Below are 25,450 nucleotides of genomic sequence, written 5' to 3'. Positions count from 1 at the left end.
AGTTTTCAGCCCTAAATTGCCGACATTACTTGGTCTATTTAATGAGTTTGAATTTTTGAAGTTTATATTTATTCCATGCAGACTTAACAGTGAGACTAGAAGTCGTCTTATGGAAATTACTCATATATATCAGAGGTCTTAATCCTTGAAGAAGGATGTTTCAGTCCTAAAATGATATACATTTTCATGAGATCCTATCTTGGTCAAGCCAACCTTGTGACTCTTAGTATGAACATATACTGGACAACATCTGAACTATGAAATCTGAGCACACTTTTTGGTGTTTTGAAAAGGTCTGGTATATGTTATAGCCCTACATCTTTTGGAAGGCAGCGTGAAAAGCTACAAACATCAAGTAGTATTTTTGTAATAGAGATAAGAAAGGCATTAATCCTCTTTCAGTTTTGGGAAGAGTCAATCTCCTTGAAATCTTCTATTTATCTTGAAGTCCGATAGCTTTACTAAGCAAGAAGGAATGTCATCCCTTGAAAGGTTATCTACAATGAAGAATCTGTGAGTTTTTGTAGAATCAGATGTGTTCTAGCCTTGAAATTTTGTGGAGACTCGGAGAGGCTATAATACATGAGATCTCCAAAACCTAGAAATCTTTTCTAGAAATTCTATCTAGAAATGACTTAATTAGATTACTAGTTAGTTTTTAAATATTTCCTAACTCTAAAGTTAAGGAATGTGACTAATTAATCAAAATTAATTAAGTTATGGTGTGAATGTTCTAGAAACTCACATAGATCGACTTCAAGAAAATCCTAGCCATTGATTAAGATCTAATCTTGGCCGTTGAAGTCCCAACAAAAGATTATAAGAAGAAGTCGATGGGGCTTGGAGAAACCACTCGTGCAACTCGATTTCATGTGGAGATCGATTTCCTGAGTAGCAACATTCAGTTGTCGAAGAGAGAGCCAGAGAAATCGAAGCAGTTAGAGACGGGAAAGGACAATGAAACCGAAGGAAGGATTCTAGTTTCGATGAGTGCATTTGTAGAGAGGTAGAGGGGCCACAGAGAGGCAGATGCAGAGCAATGCAATAGCCTAGAGAGGCAGATGCAGAGCAATGCAATAGCCTCTAGAGGCAATTTCGAAATTGCTGGGGAGAAGCAGAGTTTCAGTGCCAGAAGCTGGGTAGAGGTTCCAGAGGCCAGGAGAGACATTTTCCCAGACAGCAGCTGACTGGACGACTTGAGGAGAAGTTGTTCTGAACTGAGAGCAGAAGTGATTGTGCAGAGCCAGTTTGGACGACTCAATTTGAGCTGAGGTCAAAGCCTGAACTTGTCTGTGGAGTGAGGAAATTCCTCACTAGATTTTTCTTGCCAGTTCTTCTCTATAGGATTGCCAGTTTCGACATCCAGTTGTACTCGTATTATTTCACTTTTGCATAATAATAAAACCCTTAGTTGCTGCGCTGGTTTTCCCAAGTTAGGTTTTTCCGGAGACATTGGTCCAAAAATAACTATGTAAATTTATTTGTGTGTGCTAGTATTTCTTCCAACGTTCATTTCTTCCGTAGTTTATTTGTGTAGGTTGCCATGTGATTGATTCAATATTTGCTGCAACAAACGATAATAAATTGTTAAAATTAATTTAACGATTAGGAGAATTATTTCTAGTTGCTATAATAGGATTCAGGTTTCCGAATTTTCACAGAATCTGCAACTATCTAGTAGGCAAAGAATCTAGGTTACATTGACTGATTACAAAAATAGCAGTCTTCATCCATAGTAGTAGAAATTGCAGCGCCTTTGTCTTTAGGTTGTAGCACACTTGAAGTTTTCAAGAACAATTAAAAGAAAAAGAAGCCTAGCACAATTTTTTCTTTTAAAAGGAACTTTATTCAAGCCTTTGTCATAAAGGAAAAGGAGCCGAGACTCCCATGCATGAAGGAGACCTAGGACGATGGAGTATTACCTTCCTCTCAGCCTTGGACAATAGCATAAAAGGATGGAAGTATCTATTCAACCTACAGTAATAAGAGTATTTGATGAACTGTGAAGATAGTATGAGTTTCTGTGACATGAGACCCATGGTTTGTACATTCTACAGTGATGTGGTCAACACACTCATATATATATTGTTGATTTGGGGTAGCATCGTATGTGCTCTAGCCACGAAAATTGGTGGAGAGAACATGAGATCTCCAATACCCAGAAATGGTTTGGGCAGATTCTAAACAGTTTGGGAGATATTAAAATAATTAATATTTTTAAGGAAAATAAAATATTAATGTGAATTAATATAGAACTGTGTTAGAAGGGTGCAAAAGTCATGGATCAAGCTAGAGTTAATCTTAGTCATTGATTAGGGACTTAATCTCGGCCGTTGAATTGTCAACGAGAAAAGTATAAGAGGAGGCTTGAGGGTCACTTGGAGGACACACCAAGTTGATCAAGAATTCGATTTTCTGGGGCAGGGCTTGCTGAGGAAATCGAATGAGTGATCAGAGTTGCAGCTGAGGGGCAGTGAATACAGAAGTAGAGAGGTAGAGAGGGTACCGAGAGCATCAGCGCAGAAGTCGAGAGAGAGGGACGTAGAGCAAGCTAGAGGCCACGCAGAGCCAATCAAGGTCCATGCAGAGGCAGCCAGGAGATGCGTAGTGCCAGAGAGAGCTAGCGTGGGTGACGCAGAGGCTCTAGAGGCTGACACAGTGCCTCCAGAGGCTGACGCAGGGCGAGTTGGGGTGACACTAGGCCAGAAAGGCTGGCGCATTCTCTAGAGGTAGACGTTGGAGATTTCGTTGGGTAGATTGGAGCTAAGAGCTTGTGGGATTGTTCATCCGGGGTTTTAGCCGAAATATTTGTCTTCGATGAGAGGTACTACTGCCGAGATCATTCTCTGTTGGGTGAGCTGGTTTGGCACCCAGATTGTATTCTGAAACTGCTTAATAATAAAACCCTCAGATAGCTGCACCGGTTTTCCCGCATTGGGTTTTTCTGGGGACATTAGTCCAAAAATAATGGTGTCACTTGTGTTCTTGTTTTTTCCTTCAGTTGATGATCTGTAATGTGTTGAGCATGTACTTGTATTTATTTTTAGTATTTACATGGTAAATAACTTGTTAATTAAACAGAACAAGTAGGCAGAAATAAATCAGAAAGTACATGAAGGATTTCTAACAGTTAGACTTAGAAATTCCAACATATATTCACAAGTCTTATAAATGTATTCACATTAGTAAATATTTGGTCACGTTGGAAAGAAGGAAAGCTTCAGGCATCACACATAGGAAGCATTAACAAAAGAGTTAATCCTCTTTCTATTGTGAGAAGAAATAGTCTCCTCGATTGAAAAAAAAATTCTCTCTGGGTGTCTTGAAGTTGTCAATAATAAAAGGAGCAGTAGCATATTTTTCAAGGAAAAGTATGCTGCTCCTTTATGTTGGCACCTTTGGATAAGGATGATAGTACCCTTGAATTCTGGCAGATAGAAGAAGTAAAAGGCACTTTGGAGCAGACCCCTGTAGCAGCGTGTATGAACGTAAAATCAGAGGTATGGTATCTCTCAAGGTACATGCAATGCATTTATTTTTATTTGTTTTAAGGATCTTTTGATGGAGGGTTTGATTTGAATAAGAACCCTAGATGGTTCATGGGAAACCCTAGCTCACATATGAAACCCTAACCCTATTATGTTCCCTCATAAGAAACCCTTTCTTTTGATTTTTAGGGTTTGTGGATTCTAGGGTATGATTGATGAGGATGATGTTTTGAATTCCATCCTCCATTAGTGTATGAAAACCCTAGATTGTATCTCATGCTTTTATGATCACATATTGTGCTTGGTAGTGCTTGTCTATGACTATTGCAGGTGCCTCATGAAGAAAGCATTGGAAGAAGGATGTGCATGGCAGATCCTATGTCTTGGCAAGCACGATGAGCAGAGGGAACTGTGAGGACCCTGATTTTGGCATCTTGATTGGGTCATTGGGCACTTTGATGCATTGTGCCAGGATCTTATGAAGGATGGTCGTATGAATATGAATGTCGGATGTGAAGGACCCCTCATCATTATGGAATGGGTGATTTAATGCAGTGATGAAGGATAATGTAGCTATTTTGGGACAATCTCATGGGAGGATTTCTTCACTCTGGTTGAAGAAGGACCATGATGATTCTTCAGAGTTTACTCTCTGATCTGAAGCAAGCTTCCTAGAAGTTTGTTGTTGCAGTTGCCTCGTGGAAAGTCTCATCCCTTGCATGAGAAGCTCATGATTGAAAGCTAGATGATCACGTGAAGCAAGGCTTCAGAGGGAGCTATAGAATCCCTAACAGTATGACTCAATGACTCTTCTTGCTCGATGTTTATTGATGAAGGCAAGTCATGGCAGTTGATTATGATTATGATGACTCTAATGATGCCTTGATATATCTCGGTTACTTGAGAATGATCCAAATCTATTTAGTTACCAGAATTAACCAAGACCTTTTACTTGAGGAATTTAGACTTCTGTGATCCATAATATTGTAAGATAATCTTCGGCAAAATCACATAACGAATCTTTTGTCGACGCGTTTCGAACCAACCAGTGTGGTTCATCGTCAGGACAAGTTGAAGAACCAATCTAGCTTAGCGTGTATAAATAAAGTGTGCAGAGATCCCAACGGCTACATTTCTAACGGCTAATTTGACCAAGAGACCCTGGTCAAACAACTAAAAAATTATTCAATTAAAATTTTCCCTAAAAAGCTAAATGTAGGTAAATATTTGGTAAATTTTAAAATAATTAGGTAAATGTTTGGTAAATTTAAATTAATTAGGTGTATTATTCTTATATTTATATCAAATTTAATTATTATTCCAATGTAAAGGTAACCAAACCCTATTTTTCAAGCTAGTTGCGTGATAATTAATTCATGGTCTTTGGTAAGTTAGATCTATATTTAATATTTTAATTAGATTGGTCCATTAAATCGATCAGTTATATAAGTAAATAATACTCTAAATCTTCTATTATTATTCTTAGAGAATTAGTTATATTAGGTGAAAATTATAACTAATATTATGGTAAATCAAAATTACCTAATAATAATTATTCCAAGGTAAACTATTATTACTAATAATTTAAGGTCGATAGTTTATTATTAAAACTAATGTTATTGGTACCTAAAGGTTAAACCAATATTCATTAAAAAGATTTTTATTCAAATTTATTAAGGTTAATAATGTCATTATTATCTATTATAAGTTAGGTCTATATCATATTTATTATTTAAATAGAATGGTCCATTAGATTAAAAGTTTATTACATAATCTAAAGCATCTTGATAGATCTAAACAGTTTGTTCAACTATTACTCCTAGAGTTTTAATTATATTAGGTAAATATTAGGTAAATCATAATCCAAAATCTATTCTTACTTATAATCCAAGGTTGATGTGTTTATTACTAAACTAATATTATGGTATCTTTAAACCTACAGGTTAAACCACTATTCATTAAAAAGACTATTTATTCCAATTTTTTTTTTTTTTTTTTTAGGATAACCATATCAATATTATTAATTATTGATATTTATAAGGTTTAAATTGCGTTAATAAGAATTCGTTTAAGGGAAACTATTTTTTTTTAGGTTAACCTAGGGATACTTAAATAGTATAATACTAATAGGCCCCATAGATATAATAATAGCCCGAAACAAACTCAACCGTTCCAAGATCATAGGACAAAACTGACAAAAGAAAAATAAAGGAGGGGGAAAGACAGAAACCCTAAGACCTAACGAAAGGAAATGAGAAGGCTAAGAAGACAAGGCTGGGACCCAGCAACTGCTAATCTTCCAGCCATCATCCCTATTAAGGTTGACCGGCCTTTTTTCGATCTCCAGGGCCTCCCTAAATTTGCGATGGTGAAAGTGCGCAATTTTGGCAATGACTTGAGCCTCCTCTATACACACATGATGCATAGTCTTTCCCGCATGCTCAGCCAGGGCCGAGGACTTAGTCCTACCATGTCTTAAGTCAGCCGAATGCTCACTAATCCGTTGATTAATAGAGCGACCAGTCTCACCAATATAAGGGGTCCCACAGGAACAGGGAATGACATAGACGCCCTTCATGTCCTTAGGGTCAATCGGGTCTTTCACCGACCTGAGGGAACCACGGATAGTGTTGAGAGGTCTAAAGGTCGCGGCCACATCGTACTTCCTCAGAATCCTTTTACTTATGTGATGTTAGCATAATTGCATATGAAAGAGTATGAAAAGCCACATGTGCATATTGTAAAGAAGATGAAACATAATGACAACCATCAAATCAAAGAACACAAACACATTGATAATGGAGTTCACCTAGTGTGGGTTACGTCTCCGGGCCCTGGTGTCAAGAGTGGGGAGGTCGCTTCATTAAATGTTGCAACATGATGATGAGTACATATTACATTCTTTGTCATTACAAGGTTAAATTCCCTCAACCAGAGTGGCATGTCTCTTCACGGGACTTTCTCCCTGTAGGAACTCTCACTCAAATGGGCCCTCCTTCAACATGACAAGCTAATAAATTCTCACATGATGTGGCATACAAGCATCCTTTCAACATAATAGTAACAAGGATCTTGACAACAAAACATCATCTCAGCAAATCAAAAGAAAAGCATGACATAACTGCATCATATACCTCCACTTTCGAGGATGGCCGAAAAATGCAAAGCTCAGCTGACGAAATAGATTGTACCGTTGAATTCGTGGCGCAAAATCGTGTCAAACGACTATAAACTTTGCCCTTTTTGACACCATCGAGATTTGGACCCTTGGGAATCTTGAAGATTCCCCCAAAGATTCCTTCCTGAAGATGGTCGAAAAATCCATTGTTCCGATGAATATTCTGAGCACACCACTGTGCTCCTTACGAAATTCTGTGAAGAATGACTATAAAGTTGGCATCATTCTGCCTCTAAAAAATCAGCTTCTGAGGGAATATTTTAGATTCCATAAGATTTTGCCAATATTCCTTGTTGCTGGACGTCTGGATTTTTGCTGCTCAGATGAGGAAACGGACCACACCATCGCTTTCCTTGTGAAATTTTGGTTCTTTTGAGTATAAAGTTGACATGTTTCCGTCACTGTGAAAAATCACCCTCAGGGAATCTTTTAGATTCCTCACTACATCAAGGAATATTTTTTGGAATATTCCCTTGGAATATTCTCTCCTACAAAAGCGTGCCCAACTCGAGCGCAGTTCCTCGACTCTTGGTTCCATAGTCGCTCGACGCTCCTCTTCCTTCGTCTGTCGAAATGTTAAAAATGTCAGTTTAAAAACATATTGGTGGGCGGATATACCAATAACAAGCCTGTAGACCATTTGCGGAGACCAAGAATAAGCGGGCGGTGAATGCAGGTTCAAACCTCTGTGTTGGTTAATTTTTGCAGACTGTCGGTATTCATGTTTAGTTGGAAGTGGAGCCGCGATGTTTATGTTGACCGTTTGGTGACAAGTTAAATGTTGGCGCGTATCGATGGTGTTGGCGACGATTTATGGGCAGTCATGTAACAGTTTTGTTGGAGTTCTGTTGGGCCGCCGTGGGTTCAAGCCCCGCCGGCCCATTAAACATGGTGCTGTCGTATGTTTTGAATCAGACGTGGGCTGTTGGGAGGGGTCCTTGGTTAGCTGGGCCTTGACCCATTTTAAATACAACGCACACACACACACATATATATTAATCGTTAGGGGTGGCGGGAGTGGCGACTCGCCACCCCATTTATATATATTTTTTAATTTTTATATAACCCACCAGCAAAAAACTTTCCACTGTTTTGTAAGGGTCACTGGGCAAATTAAGTAGGCAACAACTTTTCCCTTTCCAATCGCCAGATTCCGAGTGCTGGGACTCTACCAATTTGTTGCCTCATTGGTGACTGCCACTTGGCCAAGCTTGACCAAAACTTTGATCGACTATATCTTGAGCATACGAACTCGGATTTGAGTGTCGTTCGCACCGTTGGAATTAAGGCGATGAGCACTACGATCTGGTCCTAGTTTCATTTCAATCTGACAACTTTGATTTTTAAGCTTTTCCATAGCCACTGCTGAATTCTGAGTATGTCTGGAGCCACATGGATCATTCCTCCCCACTAAGGAGCTTTTGGTGCTCCAAAAGCATGAACATAATCTGCAACTGTTGTGTTACATTGTTTGCACCACAAGTGTTCTGACAGGTCACACTTCGTTCTCTTTCACCCTTGTTGATGAGCCGACAATTGCATCCTTCTGCAAACCTCTTAGTACATCTTTGCAAATTACATGCTCAATTACATGACCAATCATGACCCAAGCATCCCCATACTTGCCAAGAGTTTATAAGACACACTCTTTGGTCAAGTTTACATCAGAATAGAAACCAATACCCCAACTATCAATAAAAGGTTAAAGCATCATCGTTGCTTTAATAAGCGATAGAAAACACATCATCACTTTTACATTTATATCGCAACACATGATTTATAAAATGCAGCAATGATAAGCTACCATATCTAGTAAAACCATCTCTTACTCAACAAAGTGAACCACTAGGAATGTGGTGGATTTGCTTGTTGAATACCTTCATCGGCTGGTTTCTGCACGGGTGCTTTGTCCTTGAGACGCTGCTCTGGATGGAGCCTCCAACACGTGGCTCTTTGATGACCACCTCTGTTGCAATGACTGCAAAAAGTCTTCTTCCTCCAGACCTGCTTAACCTTCTTCTTTCCCTGATGTGGAGAAGGCCTTTCACGCCTCATCCTCTTTCTTGCTGCCATTCTCTTCCAGCACTCAACAACCACATGGTTATGCAACCCACAAAAACTACATAGTTTTCTATGACATGATTTTTGTTCATCATTAACATGCTGGTAATCAAAATGAACTTTAGAATACCGGGACTGTTTATACCTCTCTTGATTGTCTTTGGTGCAATTCTGGTGATGAGAGCTTGCCTTAGTTCTTCCTTTGCAAGGTGCACTATCATGGGAGGATGGTTATGTGTTCCAATCATCCTCTTTCTCCGATGGCTTCGACAATTTCTTGGAAGCTTTTGATACCTTTGAGCACTATGGTGTAGATCTGGGGCTAACTGGGCATGATGGATCAGGTGCATCCTCCTCGTCCAATAAGTGAACCACGAGCAATCTCTAAATGGTTGTGAGGATCCATGGAGTGCAATCTGCTGTTGTGGAGGCCCATGGCTCTCAATGCTCACCCTACATGTGCCAATGTAGCCCTCTGGAGGGTTAGGGCCTCATATAGGGAGACCAAACCCAAATGGAAACCATCTGCAATCTTGCATAAGGTCCAGTGTGTCCCCTAGCCTTCCAACACAACAAGTCATAGAGAAATCGAGTAAATGAGCTTAACTAATCATGGACCACAGGTGGGGACTTCATAATGGCCTGCCCTTCCATAAGGCCTTCGGGATGTGCCAATGTCTCCTAAACTCCAAATGGGATTAACCAAACACCCTATTAGGTGGTTTCTACTTTTAAAGGGTTTAATATAGTCAAGGTACATCCATCAAAAGTTGGTGGCATGTGGCAGATAGGTGAATGAAATAGGGAATGAGAAGGGGCAACCTTGGGTCACATGTTAGGGTACGAGGGTAGCTAACAAGAGGGAAGCCCACACTTGGGTTTTTAATGTGTAGGAGGGAGCAATCGTGGTACATGAGGTGTCCCGACCTTGATTTTTCCACCCTTCTTTTATGCCTTTTGCCTTTTTATGATTTTCTTTAATTAACTGCTTGGGGCCCAAGGGGTTAGAGCATGATGTATAAGATGAACACTCCGACAACTCCCAACTCCAATCTACCCCACGAAAACCCCAGCGTCAACCTCTAGGGACTGCGTCAGCCCTTTCTGGCCCAGCGTCACCCTAGCTCGCCCTGCGTCAGCCTCTGGAGGCACTGCGTTAGCCCTTAGAGCCTCTACGTCACCCACGCTGGCTCTCTGAGGCACTGCGCAACTCCTGGCTGCCTTTGCGTGAGCCCTGGCTGGCTCTGCGTGAACCTCTGGCTAGCTCTGCGTCCCTCTCTCCCGGCTTCTGCGCTGATCCTCCTGGTACTATCTCTGCCTCTCTGCTTCTGTATTCACTGCCCCTCAGCTGCAACTCTGATCACTCTTTCGACTTCCTCAGCAAACCCTGCCCCAAAAAATCGAAATCTTGATCAACTCGGTGTGTTCTCCAAGTGACCCTCAAGCCTCCTCTTATACTTTTCTCGTTGACAATTCAACAGTTGAGATTAAGTCCCTAATCAACAGCTAAGTTTAACTCTAGCTTGATCCATGACTTTTGGACCCTTCTAACACAGTTTTATATTAATTCATATTAATATTTTGTTTTCCTTAAGTTTATACTTAGGGACTCAATTAAAAATATTAATTATTTTAATATCTCCCAAACTGTTAGGAATCTGCCCAAACCATTTCTGGGTATTGGAGATCTCATGTGCCTTAGCCTCTCCACCAAGTTTCGAGGCTAGAGCACATCCAATGCTACCCCAAATCAACACTAGGGTTAAAAATTGACCTTGATAAGCCATTCTTCTTGCACATCAAAGTATAAAAGCTGCAAGGTTGCTTTTTTCTTGACCTAGAAGGCAAACGAAGTGATCTTAAGGCCTCCTTGACTAAGAACCAAGAAATTCTACTCTTACTCATCATAGACTCCATTCTCCCAAGGATTAAGGCACTAATCTACCAAGGGTGGTCACTAAAATCCATATTTTTTCACATCCTTCCAGGACTAGCCACATTAGAGTACCTAGGGTATCAATTTCCCAACAAGTTAGCCATAAAAAAAAATTGATCTCTTAGGGTCTCTTGCGTTGACCTTTCCTCTAGCTCTCCTCCAATTTTGAAGCCATGTGACGGTGGAGTTGGGAGAAAAGTCAAGCCCTAGCTCCGGGATCAAAACTTGCCCTGTTATCCCCAAGGCTAGTACCTCATAGGTTCAAGACATCTTCAAGTGAAATTGTTTCTTTGATCCTTTCCCCACCTTGTCTAGGGTAAGAATATCATTGGTTGCTTCATACTTTCCTCATACCCTAGACCGGGTCCACTTGGCACCGTGTGGTCCCACTTCTTAAAACCCTAACAAGGGTGGAGAAGGAAGTGGAGATAGATGATGACTGTGCCATGAGTGCTCACACACCACTTGAGAGTGGAAGTGGGGAGACATCGAGTTGTAGTCAGACGGACTACAGGCGATGAGGGGCAGGATCGTCGAGGTACCCAACCTCTTGGATTATACCTTGCTACGGGAGCCTCGAAGAGTAGCAGTACTGGCGGATGTCAGTAGAGACGGATGCAGATGGAGCGTCAGAGGGAGCTATAGTGCAGGATTCCCAGGACAACGTGAGGCAGTAGTGCGAGATGCATAGAGTTGTTGCAGCAGCGCAGAGGTTAGAGAGGGAGCACTTGTCAACGACAGAGGGAGTTTCAACATCGAGTTTGTCTCTATCCTGACAGAGATGTCAGAGTTGGGAGATCATTTACTTACTTCTCAGTAACTGAGTTGCAGTGCAACAATTAGCAGTGGCAGTGCTATGGGAAACACGATGCAACATGATGAGAGGGATTGCAGTGCAGATGCAGCAGTGGTAGGGGCGAGGCATGGGTAGTAGCACGGATGTAGAGGGAGTTGCTGTACAGATGCAACAATGGTAGTCGCAGGGCCATGGGTAACAGTACATGATGCAACAACTTCAAAGGATGTTGGGCAGCAGGCCTAGCATTAGCATAAGGACTGATGTCGGATGATAGGGTGATGCTCAGTTAGGAGTATTACTATAGCACAATGCTCGCTAAGAGGGAGTGTTGATTTGGGGTAGCATCGGATGTGCTCTTCCCTCGAAACTTGGTGGAGAGGCTAAGGCACATGAGATCTCCAATGCCCAGAAATGGTTTGGGCAGATTCTAAACAGTTTGGGAGCTATTAAAATAATTAATATTTTTAATTGAGTCCCTAAGTATAAACTCAGGGAAAATAAAATATTAATGTGAATTAATATAAAACTGTGTTAGAAGGGTCCAAAAGTCATGGATCAAGCTAGAGTTAAGCTTAGCTGTTGATTAGGGACTTAATCTCCACCGTTGAATTGTCAAGAGAAAAGTATACTTCGAGAACACACCGAGTTGATCAAGATTTCGATTTTCTGGGGTAGGGTTTGTTGAGGAAGTCGAAAGAGTGATCAGAGCTGTAGCTGAGGGGTAGTGAATACAGAAGCAGAGAGGCAGAGATAGTACTAGGAGGATTAGCGCAGAAGCCGGGAGAGAGGAATGCAGAGCCAGCCAAAGGTTCACGCAGAGGCAGCCAGGAGTTGCGCAGTGCCTCAGAGAGCCAGTTTAGGTGACGCTGAGGCTCTAAGGGCTGCCGCATTGCCTCCAGAGGTTGACGCAGGGCGAGTTAGGGTGACGTTGGGCCAGAAAGGGCTGACGCAATTCCTAGAGGATGATGCTGGGGTTTTTGTGGGGCAGATTGGAGTTGGGAGTTGTTGGAGTGTTTATCCGGGGTTTCAGCCGGAACATCTGTCTCCGATTGCGAGGTACTACTGCAGAGATTATTCAATGTTGGGTGAGTCGGTTTTGGCACCTAGATTGTATTCTAAAACTGATTAATAATTAAAACCCTCTGATAGCTGCACTGGTTTTCCCGCATTGGGTTTTTTCGGGGACGATTGTCCAGAAGTAACGGTGTCGCTTGTGTGTTTGTCTATTATTTCAGTTGATGATCTGTATATGAGTTGAGACTGCATTTGTGTTTATTTTCAGTATTTATATGGATAAATAACTTGTTAAGGAATAAACAAGTAGGTGAAATAAACCAGATAATGCAGTAGAAATTTCTGACGTGTCAGACTTAGAAATTTCAACATGGTATTAGAGCATGGTTGCAGATCACAGGAGAACTGAGGATATCAGCTGAGCAGAGCAGCAGTAGCAGAAAACAACTGTCCCGAGTGATAGAAGCTGTTCCTAGCAGAGAAGCAGCGAGGAAGGGGTGACGCAGTGCCTGCGTCATCAAGTTTGAGCCGGGAAGAGGATCAGCGTAGTGGTAGAGGGGAGTAGACTCGACCTACGCAGTGCCCGGTCATCTTTCTCAGTCAGGAAGGATTGATGCCCGTGGCCAGGAGGTGCGGATTTTGCTAGTGCCAGGATTGCGCAGAGCCTAGAAGCTCTAACCTTCAATTTGCTGGAGCTTAGGAGGTTGTGGGTAAGTTGCAGAGTGAAGCTGGTGGGGTACTGTAGTCAGAACAATACCTAACAGGGCAAGACCAAGGAGGAGGGAGTTGCTACCGAGGATTTCTAGCCAAGAAATCCGAATCAGTGGTGCAGCTGCACTAACGATCGGAGTGGGGGCATCTCGACATTGGCAGAAGGGGAAATCGAGGCTGAGAGGGAGTCACACCAAGAACTTCCAGGAGGGAAGTAGAGGAGCATTGAGATGGTAGTGAACGGGGTAAGAGACCAGGACATACTAGACGGAGCCTCAAACTTCATAGTCTGGAAGGCCAGAATCTTATTTGTTCTAGATAGGAGCCGTCTCAAGCAATTCGCCTTGAGGACAATAGTGGTCCCAATTGACCCGACTGTTAACGATAGGTACAAGGATGCAATGGCGAGGGCCAAGAGCATCATCCTTGACAGGGTCAAGGACCATGTAGTACCACATATTGCCGAGAAGAATACGACAAATGAGGTGTGGGAGGCCCTAACAAAGTTGTATCAACATACTTCCACGCAGAGGAAGATGCTACTAGAAAAGCAGCTGTGATCATACTAGATGCAGAAGGGAGAACATATCGACACCTTCCTTGGTCGATTGAAGGAGATCTGGGATCAGCTGACTTCCATAGGGGCCATGTCGGATTAAGAATTGATGGTGAGAACAACCCTGAACGTAGTCTCTAAAGACTGGGAGGTGTTTGTCTAGAGCATACTGGGCAGGGTGACCCTTCCAGATTGTGAGGAAATGTGGGCAGCTCTTTGCTAAGAAGAGATCAGAAGGCTGACCAAGGCAGGAAGCAGCGACAAGGGGGTCAGAATCAAGGAGGAGGAGGTGGATGCTGCCTTAGCACCTGAGGGAAAGCAGGAGAAACGAAAGAAGGACCTCTTCAAGGTCAAATGCTTCCACTGTGGGGAACTGGGTTATTATGCGACCTAGTGTCCAAGGAAGAAGAGCAAGGGAGAGGCTTCCGAGACCAAGGCTACGCTAGCAAGGGCAGAGAAGGAAGTGGTGACAGATGATGACTGTGCCATGAGTGCTCACACACCACTTGAGCAGAGTGGGGAGACATCGAGCTGTAGTCAGAGGGACTACATGCGATGAGGGGCAAGATCCTCAAGGTACTCAGCCTCTTGGATTATACCTTACTGTGGGAGCCCTGAAGAGGAGTAACAGTACTAGCGGATGTCAGTAGAGACGAATGCAGATGGAGCGTCAGAGGGAGCTACAGTGCAGGATTCCCAGGACAGCGTGAGGCAACAGTGTGAGATGCATAGAGTTGTTGCAGCAGCGCAAAGGTGGGTGACGCAGAGTCTCTAAGGGCTGATGCATTGCCTCTAGAGGCTGACGCAGGGTGAGTTAGTGTGACACTGGGCCAGAAAGGGCTGACGCAATCCCTAGAGGTTGACGTTAGGGTTTTCATGGGGCAGATTGGAGTTGGAAGCTGTCGGAGTGTTTATCCGGGGTTTCAACCGGCACATCTGTCTCCAACTGAGAGGTACTATTGCCGAGATTATTCTTTGTTCGGTGAGCCAGTTTTGGCACCCAGATTGTATTTTGAAACTGCTTTATAATTAAAACCCTCAGATAGCTGCACCGGTTTTCCCGCATTGGGTTTTTCCGTGGACGATTGTCCAAAAATAATAGTGTCCCTTGTGTTTGTCTATTATTTCAGTTGATGATCTGTATATGAGTTGAGACTGCATTTTGTGTTTATTTTCAGTATTTATATGGATAAATAACTTGTTAAGGAATAAACAAGTTGGTGAAATAAACCAGATAATGCAGTAGGAATTTCTGACATGTCAGACTTAGAAATTTCAACATGGTATTAGAGCATGGTTGTAGATCACAGGAGAACTAAGGACATCAGCTGAGCAGAGCAGCAGAAAACAGTTGTCCGAGTGATAGAAGTTGTTCTTAGCAAAGAAGAAGCAAGGAAGGGGTGACACAGTGCCTGCGTTTGAGCCGCGAAGAGGATCAACGCAGTGGCAGAGGGGGGTAGAGTTGACCTACGCAGTGCCCGATCATCTTTCTCAGTCAGGAAGGATTGACGCATGTGGCCAGGAGGTGCGGATTTTCTTGGTGCTGGGATTGTACAGAGCCTAGAAGCTCTAACCTTTAGTTTGCTGGAGCTTAGAAGGCTGTGGGTAAGTTGCAGAGTGAAGCTGGTGGGTTACTGTAGTCAGAACAGTACCTAACAGGGTAAGACCAAGGAGGAGGGAGTTGCTACTGAGGATTTCTAGCCAAGAAATCCAGATCAATGGTGCAGCTGCACTAACGATTGGAGTGGGTGCATCTTGACATTGACAGAAGGGGAAATCGAGGCTGAGAGGGAGTCACACCAAGAACTTCCAGGAGGGAAGTAGAGGAGCATCGAGATGGCAGTGAACGAGGTAAGAGACCAGGACAGACTGGACGGAGCCTCAAACTTCGTAGTCTGGAAGGCCAAAATCTTATCCGTTCTAGACAGGGACCGTCTCAAGCAATTCTCCTTGAGGACAATAGTGGTCCCAATTGACCCGGCTCATAACGATAGGTACGAGGATGCAATGGCAAGGGCTAAGAGCATCATCCTTGACGGGGTCAAGGACCATGTAGTACCACATATTGCGGAGAAGAATACGACAAATGAAATGTGGGAGGCCCTAATAAAGTTGTATCAGCATACTTCCGTGTAGAAGAAGGTGCTACTAGAAAATCAGTTATGGTCGTACCAGATGTAGAAGGGAGAACAGATTGACACCTTCCTCGGTCGATTGAAGGAGATCCGAGATGGTCACGCTGGATTAAGAATTGATGGTGAGAACAACCTTGAACGCAGTGTCTGAATACTGGGAGGTGTTTGTCCAGAGCATACTGGGTAGGGCAACCCTTCCAGATTGGGAGGAAATGTTTGCAACTCTACGCCAAGAAGAGATCAGAAGGCTGATCAAGGTAGGAAGCAGCGACAAGGGGGTCAGAATCAAGGAGGAGGAGGTGGATGCTGCCTTAGCATCTGAGGGAAAGCAGGAGAAACGGAAGAAGAAGGACCTCTCCAAGGTCAAATGCTTCCATTGTGGGGAACTGGGTCATTATGCGACCCAATGTCCAAGGAAGAAGAGCAAGGGAGAGGCTTCCGAGACCAGGGCTGCGCTAGCAAGGGCGGAGAAGCAAGTGGAGACAGATGATGACTATGCCATGAGTGCTCACACACCACTTGAGCGGAAGTGGGGAGACATCGAGCTGTAGTTAGACGGACTACAGGCGATGAGGGGCAGGATCCTCGAGGTACCCAGCATCTTCGATTATACCTTGCTACAGGAGCCCCGAAGAGGAGTAGCAGTACTGGTGGATGTTAGTAGAGACGGATGCAGATGGAGTGTTAGGGGGAGCTACAGTGCAGGATTCTCAAGATAGCGTGGGGCAACAGTGCGAGATACATAAAGTTGTTGCAGCGGCGTAGACCTCAGAGAGGGAGCACTTGTCAACGACAGAGGGAGTTTCAGCATCGAGGGTGTCTCTAGCCTGACAGAGATGTCAGAGTTGGGAGATCATTTACTTACTTTTCAGTAACTGATTTGCAGTGCAGCAGTTAGCAGTGGCAGTGCTATGGGCAGCACGATGCAGCATGATGAGAGGGATTGTAGTGCAGATGCAGCAATGGCAGTGGCAAAGCCATGGGTAGCAGAACAGATGGAGAGGTTGTTGTTGTGCAAATGCAACAGTGGTAGTGGCAGGGCCATGGGTAGCAGTACATAATGCAACAACTTCAGAGGATGTTAGGCAACAGGCCTAGCATCAGCATAAGGACCGATGCCGGATGATCAGGGTGATGCTCAGTTAGGAGTATTACTAGAGCACAATCCTCGCTAAGAGGGAGTGTTGATTTGGGGTAGCATTGAATGTGCTATAGCCTCGAAACTTGGTGGAGAGGCTAAGGCACATGAGATCGCCAATACCCAAAAATGGTTTGGGCAGATTCGAAACAGTTTGAGAGATATTAAAATAATTAATATTTTTAATGGAGTCCCTAAGTATAAACTTAATACTAATGTGAATTAATATAAAATTGTGTTAGAAGGGTCCACAAGTCATGGATCAAGCCAGAGTTAATCTTAGCCGTTGATTAGGGAGTTAATCTCGGCCGTTGAATTGTCAACGAGAAAAGTATAAGAGGAGGCTTGAGGGTCACTTGGAGAACACATCGAGTTGATCAAGATTTCGATTTCTGGGGCAGGGTTTGCTGAGGAAGTCGAAAGAGTGATCAGAGTTGCAGTTGAGGGGAAGTGAATACAGAAGCAGAGAGGCAGAGATAGTACCAGGAGTATCAGCGCAGAAGCCGAGAGAGAGGGACGCAGAGCTAGCTAGAGGTTCACGCAGAGCCAGCCAAAGGTTCACGCAGAGCCAGCCAGGGCTCACGCAGAGGTAACTAGGAGTTGTGCAGTGCCTCAGAGAGCCAGCGTGTGTGACGTAGAGGCTCTAAGGGTTGATGCATTGCCTCTAGAGGCTGACGCAGGGCAAGCTAGGGTGATGCTGGGAAGATGTTGGGCCAGAAAGGGCTGACACAGTCCCTAGAGACTGATGCTGGCGTTTTCATGGGGCAGATTGGCGCTGTGAGCTGTTGGAGTGTTTATCCGTGGTTTCAGCTGGAACATTTGTTTTCGACTGAGAGGTACTATTGCCGAGATTATTCTCTGTTGGGTGAGCCGGTTTTTGCACCCAGATTGTATTCTGAAACTGCTTAATAATTAAAACCCTTAGATAACTGCACCAGTTTTTTCGCATTGGGCTTTTCCGGGGACATTGGTCCAAAAACAACAATGTCACTTGTGTGCTTGTTTTGTTTACTTCAATCGATGATCTATAATGTGTTGAGTATGTACTTGTATTTATTTTCAGTATTTACATGGTAAATAACTTGTTAATTAATCAGAAAAGTACATGAAGGGTTTCTAACAGTTAGACTTAGAAATTCCAACACCTAGGAGATTTCGCTCACATTACATGGCCCATACATTGAAGGAATGCTATAATAGAGACAAATTCCACAATATTAAGCAGTGAATGCATGCAACAATTAGCCCTAGAACAACTAAAATTCCAGTCCAACATATATGACAAAAGTAAACAAGAATAACATAAAAGAAGCACGTACTTACATGTAATAGAGTATATCCAACCATTCACAATTGACAATAAAGAAGCAAAAAAGAGAAGATAGACCAATATCCACACATCAAAACTCATCCGTAAAGGTCCAATTCATCCTTAGAAAAAGTGCAGAAATCTCAAGAGAGATAAGAGATCCAAACCAAAGTTATGATGAGAAATGAACTCATCTCACTTGTATTTATACACAACTTAGGAGTTCGAATTAGCCTCCTTGGCCTACATAAGCCTCCAAAATAAAATAATGTTCTAATAATACAACTTTTGGTGTCAAACACACCAACCAAGCTCATAAATGAAAAGGTAAGCCTCTCAAGAGGTCAAATAATAATCTATGCATGTTGTAGGGCCCTCTAAGAGGCCTAATGAGGTCCATGGGTGCCACAATGAAGAATAAAACCCTCAAAAGCAGTGGACAAGGGGTTGCCCCTTTTGTAATAACATTTGGTGCTCCAAATGACATGTGGCAGCACACAAGTGTCCTCATGGGTCTCCAAAGAAATAGAAGATGCCTGTAGATCGCTTGCAAGGGCTAGGATGATGGTGTAGGTCATGCCACATCATCGTGCAAGTCCTAGATCATCTGCCAAGTGTATGGTGTAGATCTGGGGCTAACTGGGCATGATGGATCAGGTGCATCCTCCTCGTCCAATAAGTGAAACACGAGCAATCTTTGAATGGTTGTGAGGATCCATGGAGTGCAATCTGCTGCTGTGGAGGCCCACGGCTCTCAACGTTTACCCTACATGTGCCAATGTAGCCCTCTGGAGGGTTAGGGCCTCGTATAGGGAGACCAAACCCAAATGGAAACCATCTGCAATCTTGCATAAGATCCAATGTGTCCCCTAGCCTTCCAGCACAACAAGTCATAGAAAAATCGAGTAAATGAGCTTAACTAATAATGGACCACAGGTGGGGACTTCATAATGGCCTGCCCTTCCATAAGGGCTTCGCGATGTGCCAATATCTTCTAAACTCCAAATGGGGTTAACCAAGCACCCTATTAGGTGGTTTCTACTTTTAAAGGGTTTAATATAGTCAAGGTACATCCATCAAAAGTTGGTGGCATGTGGCAGATAGGTGAATGAAATAGGGAATGAGAAGGGGCAGCCTTGGGTCACATGTTAGGGTACGAGGGTATCTAACAAGAGGGAAGCCCACACTTGGGTTTCTAATGTGTAGGAGGGAGCAATCGTGGCACATGATGTGTACCGACCTTGAATTTTCCACCCTTCTTTTATGCCTTTTGCCTTTTTATGATTTTCTTTGATTAATTGCTCGTGGGCTCAAGGGGTTAGAGCATGATGTATAAGTATAATAGTGTATTTCCCCTTTTAAGGTGGGGCAGTGCATTGCCCACCAGGTGTTGGGACAATCATGGGTTCCTATATGATGACGAAGACTCATGGAACTTGTAGGAACCAAGGTGATGGCCATGATGATGGGGTAGAGCTCATGTATTGGCTTTTGCCCACGTGCTAAATGTTTTTGTCCCGACCATCTTTTGCATTTTGTGGTACTTTTCCTGTTGAATGTGGCCATATATGCTTTTAACTTTCTTTTCAATTGCATCAACCTCCGGGCTTCATTCTAGGCCATGACCCAAGGTGTGGGCAAGGGGATGGGGTGAGCTAATCCTATGTGGACCCGATGGAGGAATGTGGATCCAGGCGGAAAATAATGGATGGGTAAATAATGAATGGAAAGAGGGTAATATAAGCAGATAAGGGAGTGGGACCACGCAACCAAAGTTGGGGTTTCCTGTGACATACCATCCCTGGAACCAAACGGTCAGTGAAAGAGATCCCATGGGATTAGAATCCAAGGTTAATTCCTAAAAGGGGTCTAGGGGACAGAAGCACAGACCTAGCCCATTCTTTCCGCCGAATCCTCCCATTAATCCATCCCCAGAAGTGTCCATGATAAGCAAACTACAATACTCAATTTCCAAATGACAAGGCATACCTTTAGATTACCTCCAAACATACCATTATGACAGATGGGCGAGGGATCACATGGCTGGCTTAGGTGGCGGAGAACATGGCACAATGAGCTAGCTGGTGGCTGCTGGCTGTCCGCTGAGAACCATATTGGAGAAAAAAATTCTCCTAGGGATATTACCCACGAAAATGGTGGGTAAGAAGTACATAATACATTATTTGTCATTACAAGGATAAATTGTTGCAGCACAAGTTGTATTTCAATAGAGAATATTGTTGCAAAATCTGACGAAGCAAATAGCACTAGATTTTGAAGAGAGGGAAAGACCCTACAAGACTCTAAGAGATGATTAAGAAACTATAAATCTGCAGCCATGAGGGTACCGAATCTAGCCGAAAATTTCCAGATCATCTATGGAAAAAAATGGATCTGGAAGCCCTAGTCGTGCAGCACTTAGAGCAATGTTACTAGCCAAAAATTCTCCAAAAAACGCTGAAAAATCAGGTCAGGAAATCCTATTACTGCATTCACAAAAAAAACTGATGCAAGCAGCTAAAAGTCTCCAATACAGTTGCGGAAAATGCTGAAATAAATCCACAAGTATACGCTAATGTTGGGCACACCAGTTTGTAGACAAAATCTCTGTAATTAGTGCAGAAGATACAAACAGCCCTACTAAAGGGCCTTTCCTGTGGACAAATGACAATGAAACAACACCAGTATTCCTCCAGTTAAGGTTTCCTCTGCATGCCATGTCTGATTGCATAAATTTCAGCATGAACAACCAAGGAAAAAACCTAAAAATAACAGTGAAATCTGTAGGGAAAGTTCACACTTGTTTCAATGCTATGTTGAGATTACAAACAGAAAGAGGGGATTGAATGGGACCAAAATGCCAATGCAAAGACTTGCAGTGTAAGGAGAAAAAACTGACATTAAAGACATGTGCTAAGGATGAACCAAAAGTGAGCTAGAGAGAGAAAAATGCCCAACTATGAGTGCACTATACATAAGATGCACAAATGCACACGTAAAATATCCCAATTACAAGAGAAAAATGCCAAAGATCAAAGATATAGTGCTCGCAGGGTTAAAATGCTTGCTTTATTTACAAATGAGGTTTGAGTTGTGTGTTTATACACAATTCAAGTAGGGTGTACTCTGAAGAGGAATTATGGGCCCACATGAGTAGGGTGCTCTTCCCAAGAGGGTTGTTTAGCTTACAAATCAAATTTGACTAGGTTGGCATCAACAATAACCAAATAATACAGTAAATGCTCATATTAATGACACTAAACGTTGGTCATAACTGCATGTGAGGATTACATCATTCCTAATAGATTGGATTTGCATTGTTGAGCAGGAATTGCACAGCCCCACTAGAAGGATCTCTATACAACCAGATAATAAGAAAATCACACACTCCATGTTGAGAGGCATGCTCTTTGGGGCCATTGCAGGAGAGAAGGTTGGTTTGATTGGGATCAGAAATTGAAGTCAAAACTAAGGCAAGTGGATTTGAGACGGATCTCGTTGACTACAATGGTGCTAAATGTGGTCATGAGATCTAGAAGAGGAGCTACAAGGCAAATGAAGGTGAAAAAGCCTCTCCTCCACAAATTATGTAATACGTATGCTAGTGTATTAGGTAGACATATGTACATGGAATGCCCTTTTGCTCAATTATGAATGTGTGGCAAATCTAGGTTTTGTTGTTACACATGTATCGTCAGGGGTTGATGATGCATTCCTGGTGTCTTGACTCCCAAGGATGAGGAGATAGGCCAGGGATATCCTTCGCAATCCTTCAAATGTGGGATGACTCTGGCATGTACTTGATGCAACAAGGAAGGAAAATGAACCTACAATGGCCTTGCATATTTGTATTATGGGTAATCTACAGGTAGAAATACTCGTCCTCCTTTGCACTCTTCCTTCTCTTGGAACTCATTGCTGAAGTGCCGATCTCCTTTCCTCTTCTTATTTCAAGAATCTAATTACTCAAAACAAACTCTCTTTCACGTAGAAGCCAACTTGTGCTTTCTTCTCTTGGGGGCCAATCTCTTTCAGACCAATCTGTGTTCTCTTGAATTGAACCGTCTAATTCATGCTGCATACTTTATCAGTTTTCCTTAATGGTTCATTTGCTTCAGTTCTTAGCTTGGTTTGTTTTTCATCTCAGTGACTGGTTCTCTGCACCCAACTCTTCATTCTCATTCATGTGCAAGACTATCTGCCTTCCCTCATGCACGCTCGTCTATGCTTGCTGTTCTTGTGTGCCAATGTTATCTTTTTGCTAATGTAGTGCTGTTTTTTCATGTTCACTTTATCAGCTGCTCACTGTGCCACTGCGTACTAGCATACATCTAGAAGCTCCTACATCAGTTTCCAAGTAGTTCCTTGTCTAAAATGGACATCTCGATTCTCGAGTGCATTCACGATCAAAGGGGATGTCAGGATGCCATTTGAGTGACACCGGAGATACCTAGGCATCCTCTACCAAGTGACTTGTTTTATTTGGTCATTGAATTACAACATTACCAACAGCACACACCAAAATTGAGTTGTTTATGGGTTGTCTCCACTTCATTGGTGAAGTTAATGTACTATGAAACACGGTTGAGGTGTGTCAAGAAATCGTTAAGTCTTTTATTCCCATGTCACCATTTTGCAAAGATTTCATCCACAAATCTCTTGGGTTTCCCTATGTCTTGTACCCTACTGTCCCCTGAAAATTGCAGTGTCTCTTGAGCTGTTCTTGAAACTCATCGTCCCTGTCCCCCTGTTCCCTAGTCTCTATGAAAATATTTGAGATATAACTACTCCTAGGTAAAGCATTGACTACAAATAGGCAGGTCAGTTTTTATTGCCTGAAACTTCAAAATTTAGTAAAACATCTTCAGTCATGGTAGTTCTTGTAACCCTAATCTTAACTTTTTTCTTAATATATTGATCAGAAACTTCAAGATTTTGGTTGTTTTCGTTTCAAATATGTCATGGTATTTTCTGTATCTTTTCAGAATGCTAGAATTTTCCCATAGTTTTGCACATGCACATTATTCTATTAATCCCTTTACAATCATATTGGTCCCTGATCTTGATTTCTTCTTTGTTTTTCTTTTGCTGAGACATTTGGATTTTCATTACTTATATGCATGTTGCTGAATCTTTTGGCGTACTTCACACCTCATTCTGATGCTAGATTTTTCACGTACTTACAGTGCATATACACAAGTTTCTAACATACATTATTACAAATGGATTACAATTGTCACAGAAATCAATGCTTGTTTTAGCCTTTTGGAACTTGTTTGTCTCCAATAAATTATTTGTACATCTCTGCGGGAGTAGTTTTTGTTATATGGTATCTGAGGTACACGTTTTCATCAGTTACTTGCAAACATTGTCTGACCACTTTATCCCCATGCTCAAGATTGTTAGTGCAACGGTATTTTGTCTGTTTTAATCACATTCATGCACTAGGTTGACTTTGTAACTTGTCGCAGCTTTGGCATTGCTATTGAATTTCAACGTAGGGTAGTTGAGGCATTGGAAAACCATGGACCTACTGTTAAGGATGAGTTGAAAGAAGCAAAGCGACGCCTATTGGATCTACAGAAACGAGCTAAACAGCCTGCAGGAAGGGCAGTGAAGAATGCAATACCACATCATAGTATTACTGGGAAGCTATTAACCAAGACACATGAAATCCAGAATGCAAGTGAGGAGGGTGATACAAGTCATACTGCCTTTGAGGAGATCGATGCAAGTCAGATTGCAAGTGAGGAGCTTGATGCAAGTCAGAGTGCAAGTGTGGAGATCAGTGCAAGTCAGAAGGCTACTGAGGAGCTCTATGCAATTCAGAGGGCCAGTGAGGAGATCAATGTTGCAGATACCAAGAATTGAATTGTTGAGGAGGACCTAAGTGTTGTACGACAGTTATATATTAAACCAATATTTGTATTGGAAATAGTTGAGTTTAATCCTTAAAATAGGAGTAAATGTAAAATGGATGCAATTTTTGAGCTCTGGTTGAGATGCAAATATCAATGGTGGGAGCCCTTCCCCCCTCCATTTCATTACAGTGAAAGTGTTAAGCAACATTCCTGTGTATTTTTATGAAAATATGGAATAATTGGGTGGTGGGAGTCAAAATTGTGTTTGTAAAATATCTCTGGGATGGTGGGACCTGATATTCTAGTTGTAAAAAAGTATGATTTTGAATTGTATCTCCGTAGCTACAAGAAGCAATATGTTGGTTTAAGTGTCATTACGGTTTCAGATCACATGGTGCCATTGTGAGAGGACTTTCAGAGTTCCATGGTGAGGGTAAATGGATATACCGTTAGTTAAGAGCAAGTGAATATTTGTCCTATTATGAGGTATGCATGTTTGTTTCGTGGAAATCTTGATCTGGGACTGACATTTGCTTTGAATGAATTAATGAAGTGTGACTGTAATCTGTATTGAAGGCACTCTTTCTGAAGTTTGCTTACTGCTAGTGGATGCTCGAGAACTTAAGTTGGAAACCCCTTCTTCACAATTTCCGCTGTTTATAAGGGGGGCATATGGATATTCCCTTGTTCCACCTTTTTTCCCTCCATGATGCATTTTGCAAGTTTGTTCTTTAGTCAATGTGCATCCAAATATGTCATGATTATAGGTGGGCTTACCAAATATTCTTTCCTTGCTCTTCAAACTCTTCATAAATCTCAAAAACCCTTTAATAAAGAAGAACGAATCTTGATTACGTTCTTGAATTTGATTTTTTTATGCACATTCAATTTCAAAATTCATATTACCTTGAATGTTTAATGTGGGTTTCAAAATCTAGCCTTTTGGTTCATATTTAAAACTTGCTGGTTTGTATAGCCCCCTCCATTTCTGAATATCTCTATGTGTGGTAACTTATATTGGAAGAGCTTTTATCACTTGCAAAATCCGTTTCATTTTAAGTATTTTGAATATACAAAGCATGGTTAAAGAAATATTTTGTAGATTCTGATTTTAGATTTTGGCTTTTCCTTCATTTTGATATTTTCCGTGTTTTCCCTGACATGTAAATTTCTGAATTTGGGAAATGGCAAAATATTTATGTATATATGGGAATTTTATTCATTATATATGTAGTATTGTCTTCATTCCGTAGAGAGTGCGATC

At 42.2% G+C, this 25,450-nt stretch overlaps 1 protein-coding gene across 4 annotated transcripts in view; it reads left to right on the top strand.

Annotated features, from left to right (window-relative positions):
• LOC149146914 (Tetratricopeptide repeat (TPR)-like superfamily protein) overlaps positions 1–24,893 on the top strand; it is a 36,024-nt gene extending 11,131 nt beyond the window's left edge. The window contains exons 2-4 of one of the 4 annotated variants that reach the window (XR_016262704.1): positions 21,654–21,886; positions 22,061–22,193; positions 23,797–23,988. Coding sequence is in view for 1 of the 4 variants with exons in the window: in XM_089440166.1 (XP_089296292.1) it covers positions 23,797–24,196 (400 nt within the window). In the remaining 3 variants the exon portion in view is untranslated. Of the gene's footprint in view, positions 1–21,653; positions 22,194–23,796 lie in introns of all 4 variants that reach the window. The other 3 variants (XR_016262703.1, XR_016262702.1, XM_089440166.1) reach the window with 3 other exon arrangements.
• Positions 24,894–25,450: the final 557 nt, after the last annotated feature.

Source organism: Pinus tabuliformis, chromosome 9, assembly GCF_031772625.1.
Source record: "Pinus tabuliformis cultivar Carrire ecotype Pingquan chromosome 9, CPIR1, whole genome shotgun sequence".
NCBI lineage: Eukaryota > Viridiplantae > Streptophyta > Pinopsida > Pinales > Pinaceae > Pinus > Pinus tabuliformis.
Note: the sequence above shows the minus strand (reverse complement) of the source record. Positions and strands in the feature narration are given on the sequence as shown.